The sequence below is a fragment of the Jaculus jaculus genome, chromosome 12 (genome assembly GCF_020740685.1).
Source record: "Jaculus jaculus isolate mJacJac1 chromosome 12, mJacJac1.mat.Y.cur, whole genome shotgun sequence".
NCBI lineage: Eukaryota > Metazoa > Chordata > Mammalia > Rodentia > Dipodidae > Jaculus > Jaculus jaculus.
The window spans coordinates 24,463,208-24,487,000 of NC_059113.1; the positions used below are offsets into that span (position 1 = coordinate 24,463,208).

Here is a 23,793-nt window from a genome sequence, read left to right on the forward strand (position 1 = left end):
TAAGAGAAAGCCGAGTACCTAACAGGATGAGTCACCTCCATAAAACCCTTCAGAGCCTAGGGAACATTACAGAGAAAGTTATGGACTAAATATGAGCGCTGTTCTCACTGCTAACCAGAGAACCTTCTCCAAGGACATGGTGATAGACACTCAGGAGTCTCATAGCTCATTAAAGCAGAAAATCAGAGGCTACCAAAAGCTTAGTACTAAAGGAGGATTCTAACATGCCCTCCGGGACTCAGGGAACATTGCAGAAAAGGGGAGAGAAAGAACGTAAGGGCTCAGGGTGGGAAGGTACACTCTGAGGCATCATCCCCTCCACAGAGACTGACTGGTGTACTCATGACCCACAGTGACTACTGATAACTCCACTGAAGAGGACCCTCAGGACAATGGGGACAAAAGATAATAACCTCATGGGAATATGACCAATTTGCAGTATGCTCACATAGTCAAGTTTCCAATATAAGTAATAAAAAAAATTATATTGGCTGGAGAGATGGCTTAGAGGTTAAGGCCTAACAACCCAGGTTTGACCCCCCCAGAACCCACGTAAGCCAGATGCACAAGGTGATGCATGCACACAGGTGGCACATGAGCTCTAGGTGGCGCATGCATCTGGAGTTTAGTTGCAGAGGCTAAAGCCCTGGCACACCAATTCTCTCTCTCCCTTGCTCTTGCTCTCTTTCTCATAAATAAAAAATAATATTAAATAAATAAATACTTCAGCCTATGTGTTAAATAGCATAGTGGCAAAAAATGAGTGAGAAATATGGATGCTCAGGGATTTCATGAGTTTTTAAAATATATTTTATTTATTTATTTATTTATTTGAAAGAGAGAAAGAAGGAGAGAGAGAGAGAGAGAATGGGTGCACCAGGGCCTCCAGCCACTGCAAGCAAACTCCAGATGCAAGCACCTCCTTGTGCATCTTGCTTACGTGGGTCCTGGGGAATCGAACCGGGGTCTTCTGGCTTTGCAGGCAAATGCTTCAAATGCTAAACCATCTCTCCAGCCTGGATTTCATGATTTTTTTCAGTGAAATTCAGGTGTGGCAGGAGTGGAGCTTAAGGACTCCTAGTAATTGCATTTTCTAATCCAAACTACTAAGCAGGCAACATGTCAGACAGAGCTAGTACTTACCTGGTCTTGGTAACTCTTAGAATTTGCAAGATTTGAGGGAGTTCTAGCAATCTCAGAGCTCTTAGGAACCTTAAACCTGCGAAACAATCAGAAGGAGAAAGCTGCCAAATGAAGAAGGTCACTCCAGAGTGTAGCCTATATTTATAACGTAATTGGGATGCACACATTCAATTCATATGCTCCTGTGCTTCAAATAAGATACATTGCAATGTTTTAGGTTTAAAAACATGAACTTAAGTTAAATTCTGACCTTTGAAACTTCCTAGCTGCTGTCACCTAAGGAAACTACCTTAACTTCTGTTTTTCATCATCTGTAAAATGAGAATTATAATGAGACCAGTCTTACAGGATTGTGGGGCTCAAGTACGTACATGGGACTTGCATGTAATAAACACAAGTCTCTGTGCTCTAGCCCCTGAGAGTTAGACAGCACATTTTACAGAAGCAAGCTCCAAACTTCCCAGTGTCTATGGCCAGCTCCTCAATATTCGTAGAATGTTTTGCTTTATAGTTTGTTAATAATGACACCAGGAAGTAGAGCTGGGGGCTGGAGAGATAGCTCAATGGTTAAAGGTGCTTGCTTGCAAAGCCTGACAGCCTGGGTCCAACTCCCCAGTGCCCACATAACCCAGAAGCACAAAGTGCCACAAGCATCTAGTTTGCTTGCAGTGGCAGGAGGCCCTAGCATGCCCATTTCACACACACTCCTCTCTGCTTGCAAATAACAAAAGGGGGGTTGTTGTTGTTTTATTTTGAGATAGGGTCACACTCTAGCCAAAGCTGACCTGGAAGTCACTCTGTAGTCTCAGGGTGGCCTTGAACTCACTGAGATCCTCTTACCTCTACCTCCCAAGTGCTGGGATTAAAGGCATGTGCCACCATCATGCCCAGAAATAAAACTATTTTTAAGTACAGCTCATGTGTTTCTGATAGACAATAAATAAAATTTCATAGAAACTGGGCTGGAGAGATGGCTTTGCAGTTAAGGTGCTTGCCTGCAAAGCCTGAGAACTCATCTTTCACTCTACAGGTCCCACATAAGCCAGACACACAAAATGAACGTGACAGAAGCGCACACGGGGACACACATGTCTGGAGTTCAACTGCAGTGGCTGGAGGCTCTGCTGTGCCGATTCTCTCTCTCTCTTGCATAAAAAAAGTGCAGTCTGTTGGGCTTGCCTCAAAAGAAACTTTCATAAGAACTGGTAAAAGCCCAGTACATCCACCTTAAAGACAAAACAACTAATAATTACTTCTCATACATGTCATAGCATGTCTGGATACTATAATTAGCTTTTAGCAACCAGAGAAGGCTTTTCTTCGGGTCTATATAGGATCGTAGCATACAGGTGACACAGAGGAATGGGACGCTGGAGCCTTGCCCCAGACTGTGGATACAGCTGTTCCATCCATAACTGGGGGACGTTGGGGGTACATTGCTACATGCTGAAGTTAAGAAATGGCTTCTGTAAACAGTACAAAATAAGCCATGCCACCAAGGAGAGGGTTTAATATCTAAAACAAAGGCTGAGGGATTTTCTTAAGACGTTGCTACTGATTTCCGCACTTACCTAGCCAATTACTTTTCAAATGATAAGATATAAAGATTGGCGGAATGGTAAAAATGTCTACTATCGAGTTCATCTCCAACCAGAACTTGATCTTGTCAGTAGCTGCCCAAAACTAGGAAATAAGAAAACACCGAAATATCACTACCCTCAGGAATCTTAATGTGAGCAAGAAGGATGGCATCCAGCTATAGTCTATTTACCAATTAAAGTTTTATCTCATGCTGTTTTACACATATATTTACACAAACATGTAGATGTATATTTACTACATAAAGAGATTATAGTTTTTGTTTTATATCTGTGTGTGTGTGTGTGTGTGCATGCGCCATGTGGATGTGTAGGTCACAGGACATCTTTGAGCTGCCTGTGTTTCACCTCCATTAAGACAGGGTCTCTTGCCACTATATACTCACTGGCTCATGAACTGCAGGTTCTAGTGGCTCCAGCTCCCACTGTCATGAGTGTATTTTGATCACAGATGTATGCACCACTTTACATCTGACTTTGACTCGAACCCAGGCAAGCAGACTTTGCAAGCAAGCTTTTAACTGCTGAGCCATCTCCCCAGGCCCAAGATTATATTTTTTAATATTTTATTTTATTTATTTGACCGAGAAAGAGGGGGAGAGAGAGAGAGAATGGGTGCACCAGGGCCTCCAGCCACTGCAAACAAACTCCAGACGTGTGAACCCCCTTGTGCATCTGGCTAGCGTGGGTCCTGGAGAATCAAACCTGGGTCCTTTGGCTTTGCAGGCAATCGCCTTAACTGCTAAGCAATCCCTCCAGCCCCCAAGATTGAATTTTTAATGGGTGTTCAATCAATGAACATATAATTATTTTACTTAGCAGACACTAACTCTCACACTGCAGAGTAAACATTTTGAGCTTTCTGCTGTTCCTAGAGTTTGCTGATAATTGACTTATAGACACATATATAAAATTAAAGCCCTTTGTTTGTGACCAATTAAGATGCATGATGGCCTGGTGTGGTCATGCATACCTTTAATATGAGCACTCAAGAGGCAGAGGTGGGAGAATCACCATGACTTCAAGGCCACCCTGAGATTATATAGTCAATTCCAGGTCAGCCTGGGCTAGAGGGAGACACTACCTTGAAAAAAAAAAAGATGCATGATGATCTCGTTCCTTATGATTATGATTATGATTATGAACTTCTTAATTTAGATTTAAAATATATATGTGTGTGTGTGTGTATATGTATATTTAAGAGGGAGATAGAGAGAAAAGATAGGAGATAGAGAGAGAGGGAGAGAAAGAGGCAGATAGAATGGGTGCACCAGGGCCTCCAACCACAGCAAATGAGTTTCAAATGCATGTGCCACCTTATGCATCCAGTTTATGTGGGTACTGGAGAATTGAACCTGGGTCTTTACACCTTAGCAGGCAAGCACCTTAGCCACTAAGCCATCTCTTCAGCCCCCTAATTTAGATGTTTAAAGCAGGATTTTCAGAAAAGAGGGTCTGCTTCTATTAAAAAGCACACTTTAGCCAGGCATGGTGGCACACGCCTTTAATCCCAGCACTCAGGAGGCAGAGGTAGGAGGATCATCCTGAGTTCAAGGCTATCCTGAGATTACATAGTGAATTCCAGGTCAGCCTAGGCTAGAGTGAGACCGTGCCTCAAAAAACCAAGAAAAAAAAAAAGTACACTTTAATGATCAGTGTGATCAGAATAAGTTTTACAGGAAGGTCACAGAAATGTATATTCTAATGTCTAATGATTAATCTCTGGTTGTACCAAGATTTAGAATCAACATGGAAAAAAAAACTCTGAGCATGTCTATGAGGGATTTTCTAGATGAGTTGAGCTGAAGTAAGAAGGCTCAACCGAATGGTGGGCGGTGCCGATCCACAGGCTGAATGGAGCGCGAGAGCTAAGCACTAGCGCCCACCGCTCTCTGCTTCCCCACTGCAGACTGTGACCAGCTGCCTCAAGCTGCTGCTGCTGAGCCTTTCCTGCCACTATGGACGCTAACCTTGAACTGTAAATAAAACTAAACTGTCCCTTCCTTATTTCTTTCCAGTCATTTGGTCACAGGAACATGAAAGTAACAAATACACATATCATACTTACTTCTGTATATTCAATGTTTTGCTTATATGTATACTGTACCTACATATAAATATGTATGCATATGTGATGGTCAGCTTGAAAGAACCTAAAATTACTTAGGAAACGAGCCTCAGGACATGCCTGTGAGGAACCATCTACATTAGATTAGCCTCTGGGCAGACCTGTAAGGGACCAGCTACATTAGGTTAGCCTCTGGACAGACCTGTGAGGGACTGTCTACATTAGGTTAGCCTCTGGGTATGCCTGTAAGGGACCATCTACATTACGTTAGCCTCTGGGCAGGCCTGTGAGGAACCATCTGCATTAGGTTAGCCCGTGGGTAGGCCTGTGAGGGTCCATCTACCTTAGGTTAGCCTCTGGGTATGCCTGTAAGGGACCATCTACATTAGGTTAGCTTCTTGGTATGCCTGTAAGGGACCATCTACATTAGGTTAGCTTCTTGGTATGCCTGTAAGGGACCATCTACATTAGGTTAGCCTCTGGACAGACCTGTGAGGAACCATCTGCATTAGGTTAGCCCCTGGGTAGGCCTGTGAGGGTCCATCTACATTAGGTTAGCCTCTGGGCAGGCCTGTGAGGGTCCATCTACCTTAGGTTAGCCTCTGGGTATGCCTGTAAGGGACCATCTACATTAGGTTAGCCTCTGGGTATGCCTGTAAGGGACCATCTACATTACGTTAGCCTCTGGGCAGGCCTGTGAGGAACCATCTGCATTAGGTTAGCCCGTGGGTAGGCCTGTGAGGGTCCATCTACCTTAGGTTAGCCTCTGGGTATGCCTGTAAGGGACCATCTACATTAGGTTAGCTTCTTGGTATGCCTGTAAGGGACCATCTACATTAGGTTAGCTTCTTGATATGCCTGTAAGGGACCATCTACATTAGGTTAGCCTCTGGACAGACCTGTGAGGAACCATCTGCATTAGGTTAGCCCCTGGGTAGGCCTGTGAGGGTCCATCTACATTAGGTTAGCCTCTGGGCAGGCCTGTGAGGGTCCATCTACCTTAGGTTAGCCTCTGGGTATGCCTGTAAGGGACCATCTACATTAGGTTAGCTTCTTGGTATGCCTGTAAGGGACCATCTACATTAGATTAGCCTCTGGTCAGACCTGTAAGGGACCAGCTACATTAGGTTAGCCTCTGGGTATGCCTGTGGGTGATTGTCTAGATTAAGTTGAGGTGGGGAAAACCACCTAACTGTTGGTATCACCATTCTGTGGTCCAGGATCCTGGACTGAATAAAAAGAAAATGAGAGCCATATGTGTTGGCACACACCTTTAATCCCAGCACTCAGGAGGCACAGGTAGGAGGATCATCATGAGTTTGAGGCCACCCTGAGATTACATAATGAATTCCAGATCTGGGCTAGAGTGAAACCCTACCTCGGGGGTGGTGGGGAGGAGGAAAGAAAGAAAATGAGCTGAACGTACATAGCTCTCTGCTTCCTCACTGTGGACCACCTGCCTCAATCTCCTACTGACATGCCTTCCTCATTATGATGAATTATAACTTTGAACTGTAAACAGAAATAAATCCTTCATTAAATTGCTTCTTGTCCGGAATTTGGTCACAATAATGAGAAAGTAACAAATACAGAGTGTCTGTGTATGTTTGTGTATGTATTTGTTTATATGCATTAAACATTAAATCCAAATCTAGGGACTTCCTAAATGTTTGTGTGATAAGAAAACTAATTCATGAGTGTAAAAAAGGAAATGGCCCAAGCAGGCATGGTGGCGCACACCTTTAATCCCAGCACTCAGGAGGCAGAGGTAGGAGGATCGCTGTGAGTTCAAGTTACCCTGAGACTACCTAGTAAATTCCAGGTCGGCCTGGGCTAGAGTGAGACCCTACCTTGAAAAACTGAAAAAAAGAAAGAAAGAAGGAAGGAAGGAAAGAAAGAAAGAAACAGGGCTGGAGAAATGGCTTAGTGGTTGAAGTGCTTGCCTGCAAAGCCTAAGGACACAGGTTCAATTCCCCAGTACCCACATAAGACAGATGCACATGGTGGCTCATGTGTCTGGAGTTCCTTTGCAGTGGCTAGAGGCCTTGGGGTGACCATTCTCTCCCTTTCCCACATAAGTAAATAAATAAATAAATGAAACAAAGGGTGGGGAAGATGGCTCAGTGCAAGCATGAGGGGCAATTCCCCAATAATCATGTATGCAGTGGAGTGTTGCCATGACACATGTAATCCCAGTGCTATGGGGAACAGAAGTTGGTGAATTGCTGGATCTTGCTTGTCAGCCAGTCTGACCCAGAATGGTGGTTCCAGGATTAGGGAGCAGCGAGAGACTCTGTCTCAAGGAAACAAGGAGATGAGCAATAGAGAAAGAACACCTGGTGTCGTCCTCTGGTTTCCACATGTGCACACAGGGCATGCAACTCAACATACACCACACTCAACACACCATACATATTACACACACACACACATACGGAAACAAAAATGTTTATAAAGGGATGGGGAAATGGCTTAGCGGTTAAGGTGTTTGCCTGCGAAGCCTAAGAACCCCAGTTTGAGTCCCTAGGTCCTATGTAAGCCAGATGCACAAGGGGGCAAATATGTCTGGTGTTTATTTGTAGTGGCTGCAGACTTGCTCTCTCTCTCTGTCTCTTTCTCTGTCTCTTGCTTTCTCTCTCTCTCAAATAAATAAATTAAATTAAATAGAAAGCATATTTTAAAATATTGCATATAGTTAGATGGCGCAAGTGCCATTATAGTGGAACCAGTGACATCTTCAGGACATGCCACTCAAGTTCTACCAGCTTGTGAGTTGAGTAAAGCTTTCCCAGAGGGAGGTGGGAAGCCATCAAAGAGTATCAAGATAGGGTGTTGGTGTTTAGTAAATAATTTTTTTAATAAAAAGGAATTGCTTTTATTTGTGTTAAATTCTGGCCCTGATTTAAATTTGCAAACACAGGAGAGAGGGGTTTTAGGTCACAGATATTTAACGTGTAGGGGCTGGGGAGATGGTTCAGTAGGTAAAGTACAATTCACAAAAGCCTGAAGACCTGAGTTCAGATCCCCAGTTCCCGTGTAAAGTGGCAGGAGTGGTGGTGTGCACCCGGAATCCCAGGGCTGCAGAGGTGGAGACTGGCCAGCTCCTCCACCAAATCAGATATCTCTAGTCCAGTGAAAGACTCAGCCTCAAAGAGTGACGTGGAGAAAGAGACCCAACATCTGCCTCTGGCCTCTACACACGTGCACATGCCCCCGCCCATGCATGTGTACACATATGCACTCACACAAAAGATACACATTGAACAACAGTCCTTCTATCTTTAGAGCCTGGGAACCTCGGGAGGTTGGGCTACTAAAGCACACACAGGTCTCCATACTGTGCTCCTGATTTCCTGTGTGTTGGGGGGAGGCAGTATTTATTACCACTTCCTGTAGATACTTACCCTCAACCCAAAATAAAAAGTAAAGAAAGCATTGAAAAGCAAATCAACCGTCATGGTTTTATCTTCATATAAAGAACACTTTCCAACAGGGCTGGAAAAGAAATAGAGGACACTTTACAAAGGTGAATGCTTTAAAATCCCTGACTATAAAGGACAAGGAGAGGCAGAGGACAACTTTCTACATATTCACCATGAATGAGCTTTTCAGATACCTCAATTCAGATCTGAAGGAATTGTCCTTCCTCTTGGGAGGGAAGCCACACATCAACAAAACTAGTGGAACACCCATGGAGCTAGAAACAGCCAGAAAATTGCCCACCATTTTGGCACCGAGTTTCTTGGTTCCATTTTTAATTTTATCAGCTTCAAGAATGTCTTTCCTTGATTTGCAAGACCATCCGTCCAGTCAGGAATTTTCAGGTTCTTTATCCTTTTGATAAAGAGCTACTCTAGGTCTAATTCAAAGGAATCTTCCTAAAAGATGTATTGGGAATTTACAAAGCAAGGACAACCAGTTCCCTGGGTTCTCTAAAGTGGTCTGAGTTCGATGGCCCCTGAAATCTTAATTAGGCTTCATGTGGGCATTTAATATAATTCCCAGGGGACTGGCATGGAGGTCAAATTAGACCAATTTTGAAGGAAATAAAATTCTGACCTACTTGAAACAAAAGCCGTGTGTTCCTTTGTCCAAGGTGGTCTAGCATCACCCCTCCTCACAAACATGCAAAGATCTCTGAATAGGAGAAATTCTGAAGCTATTTCAGAACTTCTGTCTCAGCCCTGGAGGTCGAAACACTCTACAAGTGGCCCAAGTGAGGAAGTGACAGGTGGAGGCTTGAAGTCCCAGAGGCTCTGAAGTCTAGGAGTACACTCCACCCCAGCCCTAACAGTGGAGGCAGCGGGCTGCAAGGCAAACTGGTGCACTGAGTGCCGGATGAATTAGTGGGACAACTACACACTCCTGATGTGTAGCGTGTGTGTGTGTGTGTGTGTGTGTGTGTGTGTGTATTAAATATCATCCCTGGGCAGGGGGGAAATTCCAAAGCAGATAAATTACAGATAAAACAGGCAAGAATGACGGGATATTTACTCACTGAGTGGAATTGATGAAATAGATTATGAGAGACCCAATGCTTAGTACGAAGACAGCAATCGCCTAAGAACAGAAAACAGAGACAAACGTGCGAATTAATTTTTTTGGCATGGGATAAATAAACCCACAAACTTACCTTTTTTTCTCTATTTCAAATAAGTTAAGATAAATGCTATTGTGCATATTTATCATGATAGACAAGGAAGAGAAAGATTTCTGTATAACACAACTCACACATTCACTTATACCAGCACTCATTCATTCAAGAAAAGTGGACTGAGCTACAGTAAGCCCATCTGTACTTCCTTTACTTACTGAGTCTTAACTCTCACGTGCTTCAGAATAAGCAGTTTTCCTGTCCTTCCACTCCTAGAACTTTGCAAGCACTCCCTAAGTGCTTACCATGTTAGCATGCTAGAAATAAGGACTACTGAATGATGACCCCGGACTTGATAGGGAAACAAAAAAAAGTTCCATACATGCCCACCCTAAAGGATAGTCAGAACTCTCCCAGAAGGGCAAGTGTTATAAGGAAGAAGAAAACAAGCACGTGGATATCCTGTAAGACAAGTCTCACTAGTGGATCTTAGTCAAGAAGCTGCTGCCCACTCAAAGCCCATGCTGGATTAGGATGAAATCTTTGGAAGGCTTTGATTTTTCTCAGTCTTAGGCACTTAAACATTCCTCTGGTTACTTCCAAGTTCCAAGCCCTCCAGATTTTCAAGATGTCCAGTGCAGTGTAGTTTCAATGATCAAACTCAGAATTTTATTTATACAATAACCATTTCAGTCCGTTTCAGCTCAGATGCTGCTTGGGTGGTCCTCTTGTATTGGGAGAGGGAATGGTTTCTTCTCTACTTATCCTATTTTGAGTTCTGATCGCCAGTTTCCTACTGACTTGGCTGCTTATGACCTCTCTGGAACTGGAAGTCATGTGAGCAAGTGAAGTGTGGATGCTGGAGCAATCTTACCTGCCCTGGGGTTCACTGGATACTGAAGGCTTTCATTATTTACTCTTGTAAACTAAAATTTCCAGTGGGAGGGAAAACCCGCTTATGTTGAAGATTCTACAAGGCTGACTGATTAGAACATCATGATTATGCAAACTTGAAATGTTGAGAACCAGAGCCAAGATTATCTTGGGCTACCTTAGACCCCTTATCATCCCTATCTGCATCAGACCTAGCATTATTAAAACTATCAGTTCAAACCTTTTAAATTCATTAACTTACCGGAAAACTAGTTCCCACCAACACAAAATCTAAGGGTGTCATCAGATATAAACCTACAGCAAGGATTTCTCCACATTGATCTAACCTACCTACCTGGTATCTCCACCAATGAATTTGGTAGATGACTTTATTTATGATTTTTTTGTTGTTCTGTGACTATTAAAAGTTATGTGCAGCTGGAAAGATGGCTTAGCAGTTAAGGCATTTTCCTGCAAAGCCAAAGGACTTCAGTCCGATTCCCCAGGACCTATGTAAACCAGATGCACAAGGTGGCGCATGTGTCTGGAGTTCATCTGCAGTAGCTAGAGACCCTGGCATGTCCTCTCTCTCTATCTCTCTCTCTCCCTTTTTCCCTCTCTCGCTTTCTCAAATAAATAAAAATTAAACTTAAAAGTTATGTGAGCTGAAGAGATGGATCAGTGGTTAAGCGTTTGTCTGCAAAGCCTAGCGAACTAGGTTGAATTCCCCAGTACTCACATAAAGCCAGATGCACAAAGTGGTACATGCATCTGGAGTTCATTTGCAGTGGTTGGAGGCCCGGCAAACCCATTCTTATGACAGATTATAGATAGATAGATAGATAGATAGATAGATAGATAGATAGATAGATAGATATCTGCCTTTTCATATATATATATATATATATATATATATATATATATATATATATATATATATATTATAGTACAAACCCACTGAAAGTTATTGAATAATAATATAATAGACAACATAATGAATTCTAACCCTAAAGCAGTCCCTGGGAGCTAACACCTAAAACTGTGCAGTGAGTCAGGTAGAAATGGAAGATGATTCTAAGAAAATGAACACATTTTTGGGATGTAGAATAAAAGGTTTTGTACTGTAGGGATAAAATGTGTTAGGACTGGGGAGATGGCTCAGTGGTTAAAAATGCTTACTTGCAAAGCCTACTGGCCAAGGCTTCAATTCTCCACTACCCACATAAAGCCCGATGTACAAAGTAATGCATGCATCAGAAATCAGGGCAAGAGGTCCTGACATGCTTATTCTCTTTCTCCTTCTCTCTTCTGCTTGCAAATAAATTTAAAACATATTTTACAGATATGGGAGAGTGAGTTCTTTAAGTAGAAAGCCCTGTCCCCAAGGTGTAAAAGCAATGGAGGTAGTGGAGGTGGGGTGGACATGGACCTGCTGCCCACAGGTTCCTCATGGAAAGCCACAGACATCCATGGCCCCTAAGGGGAGCTTCTTTGTTATCAGCAGCAGTCCTGGGAGTCACCAGAGAAAGAGAGCACAAAATGTTGAGCTCATCTGAAGAGAGCCCTGTTTGTGGAGTTACTGGTGACATTATCCCTTGTGTTTGCCTTTGTGGAACCACACAGGAAGTTGGGACTTGAATATCCACTGTGAGACTTTAAAAACTCTTGTTTTTAAAAATATTTTTATTTATTTATTTATTTGCAGAGAGATGGAGGGAGGGAAAACAGAGAGAACAGGCGCAGCAGGGCCTCTTACCATTGCACATGAATTCCAGGGGCATGCTCCACTCTGAGCACCTGGCTTTACGTGGGTACTGGGAAATTGAACCTGGGCCAGCAGGCTTTGCAAGCAAGTACCTTTAACCACTGAGCAACCTCTCCAGCCCAAAAGCTCTGTTTTTAAAAACATTTAGGGATGGAGAGATTGCTCAGCAGTTAAAGGCACTTATTTGCAAAGCCTGACAGCCCAGTTCAACTCCTAAGGAAATCCAGAGACACAAAGTGGCACAAGCATCTGGAGTTTGTTTGTGGTAACAGAAAGCCCTAGTGCACCTATACTCATTTGAAATTTTTTTTTTATTTTTCTTTAATTTATTTGAGAGAGAGAGAAAAAAAATAGGCAGGGGGAGAGAAAGAGAAAATGGGTGTTCCAGGGCCTCCAGCTGCTACAAACAAACTCCAGATGTGTGTACCTGGCTTACATGGGTCCTGGGGAATGGAACCCGGGCCCTTTGACTTTGCAGGCAAGTGCCTTAACCACTAAGCCATTTCTCCTGCCCTACTCACTCCCTATCTACCTTTTTCTGTCTCTCTCTCAAATAAATAAATAAAAATATTACAAAATAATCGCATTAACTTGAAAATAGCCCTGTTTTCTTAGTCACAAAGAGCAGAGGATAATTCCTGGCTTAAATGATCCTACTCCTCCCATATCAATATTTGATGGCAGTACACCGCAGCTTACAGATTCTACCTTTTTAAAAAAGTTTATTTATTTATTTGAAAGAGAAAAAGAGGCAGATGGAGAATGGGCATGGCAAGCCTCCTGCCACTACAAACTAATTCCAGACGCACGTGCCACCTTATGCATCTGGTTTATGCGGGAACTGGAAAATCATACCTGGGTCGTTAGTCTTCACGGGCAAGTGCCTTAACTGCTAAGCCATCTCTCCAGGCCCCAGATTCCACTTCTTCTTGCTGTAGCTCAAACTATTCTGCTGAAATAATGATTAATGCAATAGCCACAGGAAAGACAATATTTCCAGACAATGAGAAACAAACAATTTCGAGTTGGCCCGTTCGTTCAAGGAGCTCATGGCGCACCGGAGGGGCGGGCATGGGCACAGCTGACTTTAATTAGCATTCGGTGTACATTCCAAGCTGCAGGAGGGGGCTCTCCACTTAATATGGAGGTGAGATTCCCTGAGGAGATGGTGCCTGAATTAAATTTTCATAAGTTTGAGTTAGTGAGATTGCAAGAAAAGGCGAACCAGTAAATACTAAAAGTGGACAAAAGAGTTGACCTTGTATAACAGGGAAAAGATAGGAAAGTGGCGTGTTGAGATTGAAGCCTGAAAATGCAGCGGAACATATCAGATAAATGCCAGATCAGTGCATTAAACATCATTCACTGTAGAATGTATGTTCCAGGCACTTGTGTGTACATGTAAAGAAAACAAGACACATACAATCTTTACTCTCGTAACAAGTCCCCTCTGGCAGCAAGGCTGACTACATGTAAAATCAGAGAAAAGAAAGCAGAGTGATGTCTGGGAGCCAGAGGCCGGGTGCTGAGGATTGGGAAGTGGCGGGTTGGGATTATCAGGGAGAGCAGATGCTCCTCTGAGTGATCAGACTCCATGCAGGGACTAGGGTCACATCACCATCACCGCTGTAGTTCACTAACATGTCAATAGTGAAAGTGGAAGTGTACTTACCAACACCTGCCCCACAAAGGTCTGTGCGGAAAGCAATATTTCTATACGATTGCGAAACACTCCATAAAAATGAAGCCTTCTCAAGGGGTTATGAGCAATGCTACCTAAGGACAGTTCCTACAAATGAGAAAGAAATTGACAGGTAAGATGCATCTCAGAGAAAACAATCTGCTTTATGTTGGTAGAGGTTTCTTTTCATGGTATTAGCCTGAAATCATTCTACTTTGCCCAACCTAGAAAATGCCAAAGGGACTTAGTATTTTGAATGTAAGTTTGAATGTAAAATACCCCCCCCCCCAATAGGCTCCTGTGTTGGAACACTTGGTCCCCAGCTGGGGACAAACACTGTGGAACCTTTAGAAGGTGGAGCCTTGCTGGAGGAAGTGAGTTCCTGGGGTCTGACCCTGAGGATTTTATAGCCCAGCTCTACTTCCTGTTCACACTCTGCTGCTTGCCCATGGCTACAAGGTGAAAATTCAGCCTTCCATGCTTTCCCAGCCACCATGGACTACATCTCCTTGAAATGTAAACTGAAACAAACCTTTTCCTTCCTTAAATTGCTTCTAATCGGGTATTTGTTCATAGCAACAAGAGAGTAACTAATATAGCACTCATCCAGTATCTCATAGAATGAATTTGACTGAGTTTGCATTTTTCTGCATACTTTCTTTTAATTTTTTTTTTGAGGCAAGCCCAAAAGACTGGCCTTTTTTATGTGAGAGAGCAAAAGCAAGAGAGGGAGAGAGAGAGAGAGAGAGAGAGAGAGAGAGAGAGAGAGAAAATTGGCATGCCAGAGCCTCCAGCCACTGCAATCAAGCTCCAGACACATGGACCACCTTGTGTGCACCTTGTGTGACCTTGTGTGACCTTGCACACTTGCGTCACTTTGCACATCTTTTTCATTTTGAATTTTGTGGTCTTCCTTCATGCTTTTTCTGCCTATTCGCAGTCCAAGACCCATCAAATTGACATCAGCATAATGATCAGTATTTGGGACTTGGGAGATGGCTCAGTGGGTAAGTGTGTGCTTGCAAAACCTGTCAGCCTAGGTTCAATTCTCCCAGCATCCACATAAAAGCTTGATGCAAGGTGACACATGCATCCGTGATCCCAATACATCTAGGTACAATGGGAGGCAGAGACAGGAGAATTCAAAGTTCACTGGCCAGCTAGTCTGACATTTGTTTGCAGTCTGGCAATTTGCAGCGGCAAGAGACCCTGTGTCAAAGAAAATGAAGCACGAGCTGGGCGTGGTGGCGCACGCCTTTAATCCCAGCACTCGGGAGGCAGAGGTAGGAGGATTGCCATGAGTTCAAGGCCGTCCTGAGACTACAGAGTTAATTCCAGGTCAGCCTGGACCAAAGTGAGACCCTACCTCGATAAAAAACCAAAAGAAAAAGAAAAAAAGAAAAGAAAATGAAGCACGGACATCTTAAAGTGGCACTCTGACCTCCACATGCACACACATGCACACACACACACACACATGCACACGCACACACACATGCACACACACACACACATTAATAAATGAGAAGCAGCATGCTTCTTTGTGCTCTGGGAAGAATGGGTTTTCTTTCTTTTTCCTGTCATGATACATGAACAAAACAAAACAAACCCTTCAAGATTGATTTTAGGTGATAAGCTATATATCTGATTTTTCTTAAGTATTTTTATTGACAGAAAGAGAAAGAATATGAGCACACTCAGGTGTCTGGCCTCTGCAAATGAATTGAAGATTCATGTTCCACTTTGAGCATCTGGATTTACATGGATATTGGGGAATCAAACCGGGACCAACCCAGGCCTAAGCAAGCACTTTTTTTAAATTTTTTTTGTTTATTCTTATTTATTTGAGAGCAACAAAGAGAGAAAGAGATAATGGGCACGCCAGGGCTTCCAGCCACTGCAAAACTCCAGATGCGTGCACCCCCTTGTGCATCTGGCTAACGTGGGTCCTGGGGAATCGAGCCTCAAACTGGGGTCCTTAGGCTTCACAGGCAAGCACTTAACCACTAAGCCATCTCTCCAGCCCTAAGGAAGCACTTTTAACCACTGAGCAATCTCCCCAGCCCATGTATTTGATTTTTTTTTAAGGGGATGGAGAAAAATCCAACAATTTTATGTTGTTTTTACTTTCTTATTTGGTGTCTCATTTTCCTGAGTTTATAAACTTTTCTTGCACCTAAAGAATGCCTGTACAGGCAAAGTGGCTGTGGCATTCATGACCTCACAGTGACTGATGATACCTACATAAGACTTGCCTAACACAGGAGGGGAAAAATGATGATATCAGAATAGAACAGGGATGAATGGAAAGAAGAAAGGATTCAGTGGAGAGGGGTTGTGGGGGGAAGTAAGGTGGTGGGAGGGGTATAGTGTGTATATGTTTGGAGATCATCAACAAAATTTAAAAAAAAAAAGAAAAGAAAGATCTGGACATGGTAGCACAGGCCTTTAATCCCAGCACTCAGGAAGCAGAGGTAGGAGGATCACTGTGAGTCTGAGGCCAGCCTGAAACTACCGAGTGAATTCCAGGTCAGCCTGGGCTAGACCTTGCCTTGAAAATAATAACAAAAAAGGAATGGCTGTACATATTACACTTGTAGAGAAAGTAGGTCTCATTAAATCAATTGTAAATTTGGGGCTGGGGAGATTGCTCAGTGGTTAAAGGCACTTGCTTATAAGGCTTGATGACCTGGGCCCAATTCCCACTACCCACCATGGAAAGCCAGATGCACAAAGTGGCACATATATTTTGAAGCCATTTGCAATGGCAGGAGACATTGGCATAACTATTCTCTCTCTCTCTTGCTCTCAAGTAAATAATTTTTTTTAAAAAAAATCAATTTTAGGGCTGGAGAGATGGCTTAGCAGTAAGGCACTTGCCTGCAAAGCCTAAGGACCCATGTAAGCCAGCTACACATGGTTGCACATGCGTCTGGAGTTCATTTGCAGTGGCTAGAAGCCCTAGTGTGCCCATTCTGTCTTTAATAAATAAAAACAAAATATTTTTGCATTGTGGGAGCAGCCAGAAACACCTGCAGCCCCACTGAGGAGGGTTCTGAATGGAATGGAGGCAGGGATGAGGGGAAAAAGGGTACCAACACATGATGCATCCATACGAAATATGTTGTTGTTAATAATAATAAAAGAAAATTTTAAATAATAAAATATTTTAAAATAAAATTTATATTGATAAAAAAAACAAAGTATTGACAAATTTAAATGACTTAGGTCAAGTGCTGAGGAAGGGCAGGGGTCTGAGCAAGTACATGTGGCTGCTAACACAGCCCAGAACAACCAGGAAGACAGGCAGTGATGACAGCCAGCTGCCCCAAGCTGAAAGACACTGCACTTTCTAAAAAGCTCATTTTACATAGGGGTTAATGTTTCAAGATCACTTCATTCTGTTCTTATTGTTTCATTAAAGAACTCCTTAATAGAATCCACACCTTGATAATGATTTGCCTTGTAATACATGTGACTTCGCTTGTATATTCTCTCAATACTGAGAATAGATAAGTTTTTTGAGTCAGGGTCTCACTCTCGCCCAGGCAGACTGAGACTCACTTTGTAGCTCCAGGCTGGCCTTGAACTTACGACCTCAGGCTCCTGAATGCTGAGATTAAAGGCATGCACCATCACACCCAGCTCCTGGCAATAGATTTCTAAAAATATTCCATATAACATAAGACACTCATTTAAATTTCATTTCAAAATTGGTAGTAACTTTTGTGGGAAAATCAAATTGGCTATAAGAAATAATAAAATCACACTTATGCCTGTAAAAATAATTTCAAATATACCTTTATGGAGAAATTACAACTCTCCAACAAGGAGGAAGTAGAAAGCTAAAAAGCACCACCAAGTGGAGATGGACTGTAATAACTCAAAGGTCACCCTTAGGGACACCTAAAGGCTACACGACCTTCTCAAGTAGCGCCACCAAGTGGGGAACAAGTGGGGAAAATTTTACATTCAAACCACCACACTAGCAAAACTTTTTCCTTCATTTCTTTCTTTTTCTTGGGACAAGGTCTCATTTAGCCCAGGCTGGCCTCAAACTCACAGCAACCCTCCTACCTCAGTGTCCCAAGTACTGAGATTTATAGTCATTTACCACCAAACCTTTAACTATTTTTGTTTTGTTTTGTTTTTACAGATTTCAAACACAGGTACAATCAATGTATATGAAGATTCTTTTCAGAATGGTGACCTGGTTTTCAGAGCTCACTTTCGTGGCCAGCCATACAGAACATTGCTTCCTCCAAGGGTGAACCTGCAGAGTCATGAGCCTACAGGCTCAGGACTTTTGGCCCAGTGTCCTATTTTCTGCCCTTTCTGGAGTACCAGACTAGAGCCAACTCTGTTAATCTGAAAAATTAAGTCAAACCTAAAATGCTTGCTAAACACCGATACATGCCAAACCAATCTTTGATCTTCCCACACAGGGGTTACAAGGAAGGAAACTGACCAAGACTATTCCTGCCCCCTTGACTCTTTGACATTTTCTTAAGCATTTCAATAATAATCTGAAAGTTATTAAGATGATGAGTCCACCAAAGAAGGTCACAACCGAGGAGAGAACAAATGCTGCTTGGATCTCGATTGTGCAGGATATTTTCTCCACCTCTGTCGAACTAAAAGATTGTATCCATCTTTGATACATCTTGAAGCCACAGAGTTGACTTTCTATTCTGTGATGTCATGATCACCTAGCAACAGTTCTGGGTGATAAACTTCCTTGGATTACATCATCCTATTCCAGGAACAAGAGGCCAGCCACTATGGTACAACTCACAGATTACAAATTAATCCACAGCTACAGGGAAAGCTACAGGTCTACCACATGGACAGGTATTAGAAGAGAATTCTAGATTCAACTGTCCTTTTTCTGTGACCTTGAGAAACCGTATCTTCTGAGGCTGTCATCAGCTGGCTTTCTGCTTGAATTGGCTTGTTCAAACAAACACCCTCAAGTTTTGTGAAGTACACGCAAAAACATCTTATCGGCTGATCCTGTATCTCTCTGGAAGGATGTTACATTCTCAATAACTTCAGAAGCAGAATTACTTAAATATTCTGTTTATCCTCTGAAAAAGACAGATTCAACTGATGCAAAGTTCAGAATGAAGGAAATGTGGAGTTTTTTGTTGCTTTCTGATATTATTTATTTATTTACTCACAGAACCTCTTGCCGCTACAGATCAACTCCAGATGCATGCCACTTTGTGTATGTACCTGGCTTTACATGAGTAGTGAGGAATCGAACCCAGGCTGCCGGGCTTTTAAAGTAAGTGTGTTTAATTGCTGAGCCATCTTTGCAGCCCAGAAGTGTTTTTCTTTCTCTGTTTTCAAAGGTGTAGCAACATCATGCCTTGAGTGTCAGGTGAATGTCAATGGCCAATGGGACCTATCTCACCCCAGTTATTATGAAGATGACCTGACAGGAAATGATGAGACTCAGGGGTGAACTGTATGGTTTTTGGGAGCCCACCCTTACTGCTCTTTGTGGCACAATATTCTCAGGAGACAACTAAGACATTTCCTGGACTGCTTTGCAGTTTTACTTCCCGCCTTTAAGCTTCCCTGTCATCCTTTCCACAATACCTTGTCACTGGACTGTGGTGACATTACTATGAATTCTGGTCTAGGTATTAGGAGTTCTGAGCACCACCTGAGATCCTTCTGTTGAAATATCTAACAAATCACTATAATTTTCACTTTTATTTTATGTTAAACGTAACATCTACTTGATAGAATTATTGCTGGGAGTCTGTATTTTGCAAAGCATAAAACAATACAAGAAAAGACGACCAGCTGGGTACAGTGGCCCAGACCTGTAGTTTCAGGATCTCAGGATTCCAGACACTAAGGCAGAAGGCATCACAGGCAAGCGCATCTCTCCAGCCCTGTCTGGCTCATTTTCTATCTTTTCCCATAAGGCTGTGAGCTCCACAAGCACAGGGGATCACACCTGTTTTACACACTCACTAGGAAGTGCCCTGAGTCTAGTATTACACATGACACACACCTTGCAAGTCATGAATTTAACGAATATTTGGTAACTGAATAAGTCACAGATTCTCAGAAATATTTGTTGCGTGAATAAAGTACTGAATCTATATGGACTTTAGCCCAAGTTGTCCTCACCTCTCTCTCCTTCTTTCCCACTTCTCACTGCAAACTGTTCTGAGGAGGGCAGTGCCCCCCATACTGGGCGTGCAGCACATGTGTACGTGTGGGGATGTTGATGCAATTAAGTGCCACGCACTTTGCTAGCAGGTTTAAATTTGATAGCTTTTCTCATGGCTCCCTAGTTATTTTGTCTTGGTGGACATGTGATTAGGGAAGACATGTCATTTGCAGCTTGGTGGGTAATTTTGGCATTTAGAACTTGGGAAGTAGAATATATTGAAGCAATATAACTTTTCGCAATTACTAAAAAAATGAACTTTACTAATACTTGATAAACTAGTAAAAATAAAATTCAGAGCTGGGGAGATGGCACAGAGGTTACGGGCACCTTCTTGTAAAAACTGGTAGCCCAAGTTCAATTTCCCAGGAATCATGTAAAGCCAGACACATGAAGTGGCACATGCATCTGGAGTTCCTTTGCAGTGGCAATAGACCCTGGCATCTCCATATGTGATCTCTCTCTCTCTCTCTCTCTCTCTCTCTCTCTCTCTCTCTCTCTTTCACTCACTCACTTACTCAAAAAAATATAATTAATGGATTTTTTTTTTTGGTTACAAAATAATGAAACACAGTAACTACTGGGACATCTATGACACCCCCTCCAAGGCCCAGGGAATATCACAAAAATTGGGTGGAAATAATGTAAAAGCCATAGGATTAGGGCCAGGTGTGATGGCACACACCTTTAATCCCAGCACTGGGAAGGCCAAAGTAGGAGGATTTCTGTGAGTTCAAGGCCAGCCTGCGACTACATACTCCGGGTCAGCCTGGGCTAGAGCAAGACCCTACCTCAAAAAACAACAGCAAACACAAAAATATAGCTTTATCCTAGACCCAGAGAAAACATTTGAAGTGGCTTAAAGAACATTTGAAGTGGCTTAAAGAAGAAAAGTGATTGGATTTCGTTTGTGAAAGGACTTCTCTGACTTTCCTAAATCAAATTGGCAGAGCGCGGGGGGGGGGGGGGGGGGGGGACAGGGAATTCTGGTGAGATGAGTTGGTGGGAGAAGACAGGGTTGGGCAAGTGGAAGCTGAGAGCCAGCAAATACAAGCACAGATCCTGAGCAACTTCTGAGTAATTATTGGGGCTCTTTAAGATGGAATCTAAGAACTGAACATCCTACTACTGAATTATCTTTGGTTAGTTCAGACGAATTTCTTTGATACATCAGTCATTTGATTAGAATTGCTCCATTTTGTACAGATCTTTATAATTTACTGCTAGACACTCAAATGTTCTGGGGAAATATAGTTTATAATGGGTTTGAATTCACATTTGCTATCTAAAAATTTTACTCTTTTCAGGGAATATGCCACCTGTGAGACAGGAGAGTAAGAATGTCATATTTTATTTTATTTCATTATTTTAGAGAGGGAGGGAAAGAAAATTGGCACCCCACGGCCTCAGCCACTGCCACCTAACTCCAGACTCTTGCGCCACCTAGTGGGCATGTGTGACCTGTGCTTGCCTCACCTTCATGGGTCAGGCTTACATGGGATCTGGAGAGTTGATCATGGTCCTTAGGCTTTGCAGGCAAATGCCTTAACAACTAAGCCATCTCTCCAGCCCATAATGTTAGATCTAAATGCACATAGCAGCACATAGAACACAGGTATGCAATGATGCTTTTTATTCATTTATTTTGAGGTAGGGTCTTGTTCTAGCCTGGGCTGTCCTTGTACCCAGGTTGGCCTCAATATCCCAGTGATCCTCCTACCTCACCCTCCCTAGGGCTGGGACTAAGGGCATGCAGTCAGGACACTTGGCTTGCACTGCTTTTGAAAACACTGAATTTTATTGTAATGTTGCCCTTTAGAATCTTAAACTGTTCATTTTATTATTTTTTTATAGAAAAGTTTACCAAATATCCTGTTTAATGTAAACAGGGCAGGCGGCCAACAGAGTATTACAGTAACACTATTTTACAGGGCCCAGAAATCTGATTATCTATCATGTTTTAACATAGCAAGTGTCACAATGACATGCATATTTTGATTTACTGTACAACCCAAAATGTTATTATTATTATTATCATTCCTACAAGCAAAGGTTTATTTCATATCCCCAAAGGACATCTACATGATTGGGCAACCATCAGTTAAGAAATACTAGGCCTCCATTCACGCCATAGTCATTCAAGGCTGAAGATTGCTGTGATACCAGGACATTGGGTTTAGAGGGATTGGAGCTCAGCACACACTGCTTTGGGATAAGCATCTCCCTGATAAGGAATGTGCCCATTGCTCAGGAAATGTTGCTCAAAATGACACCAGGTGTGGTGGAGTATGACTAATTCCAACACTCAGGAGGATTGTCATGAGTTCCAGGTCAGCCTGGGCTACCTATAGACCTTGCTTTAAAAAAAAAAAATGCCAGGCGTGATGGTGCACTCCTTTAATCCCAGCACTCGGGAGGCAGAGGTAGGAGGATTGCCGTGAGATCAAGGCCACCCTGAGACTGCATAGTGAATTCCAGGTCAGCCTGAGCTGAGTGAGGCTCTGCCTCAAAAAACAAAAAAACAAAAACAAACAAACAAACAACAAAAAAAAAAAACAGAAGCTGGAGAGATGGCTTAGCTGTTAGGGCACTTGTCTGTGAAGCCAAAGAACACAGGTTAGATTCCCCAGGACCCACATAAGCCAGATGCACAAGGTGGCACATGAATTTGGGTTCATTTGCAGTGGCAGAAGGCCCTGGCATGCCCTCTCTCTCTCTCAAATAAATAGATTGTAATAAAATACAATGAAAAATAAAACGTCAATTTTCCAATGTGTGTATATGGAACCATGTTAGCTGCTTATGTGACTTTAACACTTTATATTTCCTTTTTTTTTTTAAGTTCTGAGGATAGAACACAGGGTCTCATGCAAGCCAGGCAAGTGCTCTACTATTGAACTGCATTTCTAGCCACAGTTTCATTTCTTTGTTGTGTTTGTTCTTTGAAGGTAGGTCTCACTAGAACCTGGGCTGACTTGGAACTCACTCTGTGGTCCAGGTTGGCCTTGAACTACTGGCAATCCTCCTACCCTAGCCTCCTGAGTGCTAGGATTAAAGATCTGCACCATCATGCCAAGCTTTTTATTGTGTGTGTGTGTGTGTGTGTGTGTGTGTTTGAGGTAGGGATTCGCTCTAGCCCAGGCTGACCTGGAATTCATTATGTAGTCTCAGGCTGGCCTTGAACGCACAGCAATCCTCTTACCTCTGCCTCCGAGTGCTGGGATTAAAGGCATGTGCCACCATGCCTGGCTTTTTCTTTCTTTTTTAGCCCTTGTTTAGTTTTCATCAAAAGGGATGATAGGACTGAAGGGATGGCTTAGCAGTTGAGGCATTTGCCTGTAAAGCCAAAGGACCCAGGTTCTATTCCCAGGACCCGCATAAACCAGCTGCATAAGGTGGCACATGTGTCTGGAGTTCATTTGCAGCAGCCTAAGGCTATGGCGTGCCCATTCTCTCTCTCTCTGCCTCTGTCTCTCTTAAATCAAATTAATTAAAATTAATTAATTAATTAAATTTAAGAGAGACTAGTTGGAAAGAAGAAGAGAATCAGTGGAGGGAGATCTTGGGAGGGTGATGAGAAAGGGTTATGGCTGTGGTATATTGTCTACATTTATGGAAGTTGTCACTACAAGGTTTACAAAAAGACTTCTCTCAGAATCTACATGTTAGGAATCTTTTCCTATCTTTTTTCTTAGACTATTTTTCTAATGGATCATAAACTTCCTATCTTACTCAGTGTCTAAGCTCATTCCCCAAATGGATCCTTTCAAAAAATGAACAAAGAGCCGGGCACAGTGTTGCACACCTTTAATCCCAGCACTAGGGAGCCAGAAGTAGAAGGATCACCATGAGTTCAGGCCACCCAGAGACCACATAGTGAC

General features: G+C 42.7%; 1 protein-coding gene across 1 annotated transcript in view; it reads right to left on the reverse strand.

The window, feature by feature from the left end:
* The window catches only part of Kcnu1 (potassium calcium-activated channel subfamily U member 1), a 108,913-nt gene extending 90,528 nt beyond the window's left edge, over positions 1-18,385 (reverse strand). Inside the window, exons 1-6 of the mRNA XM_045130560.1 lie at positions 18,191-18,385; positions 13,714-13,830; positions 9,308-9,369; positions 8,214-8,304; positions 2,715-2,826; positions 1,144-1,219 (exon numbers count right to left, since the gene is read on the reverse strand). Coding sequence (XP_044986495.1) covers positions 1,144-1,219; positions 2,715-2,826; positions 8,214-8,304; positions 9,308-9,369; positions 13,714-13,830; positions 18,191-18,385 — 653 coding nt within the window. The remainder of the gene's footprint in view (positions 1-1,143; positions 1,220-2,714; positions 2,827-8,213; positions 8,305-9,307; positions 9,370-13,713; positions 13,831-18,190) is intronic.
* Positions 18,386-23,793: the final 5,408 nt, after the last annotated feature.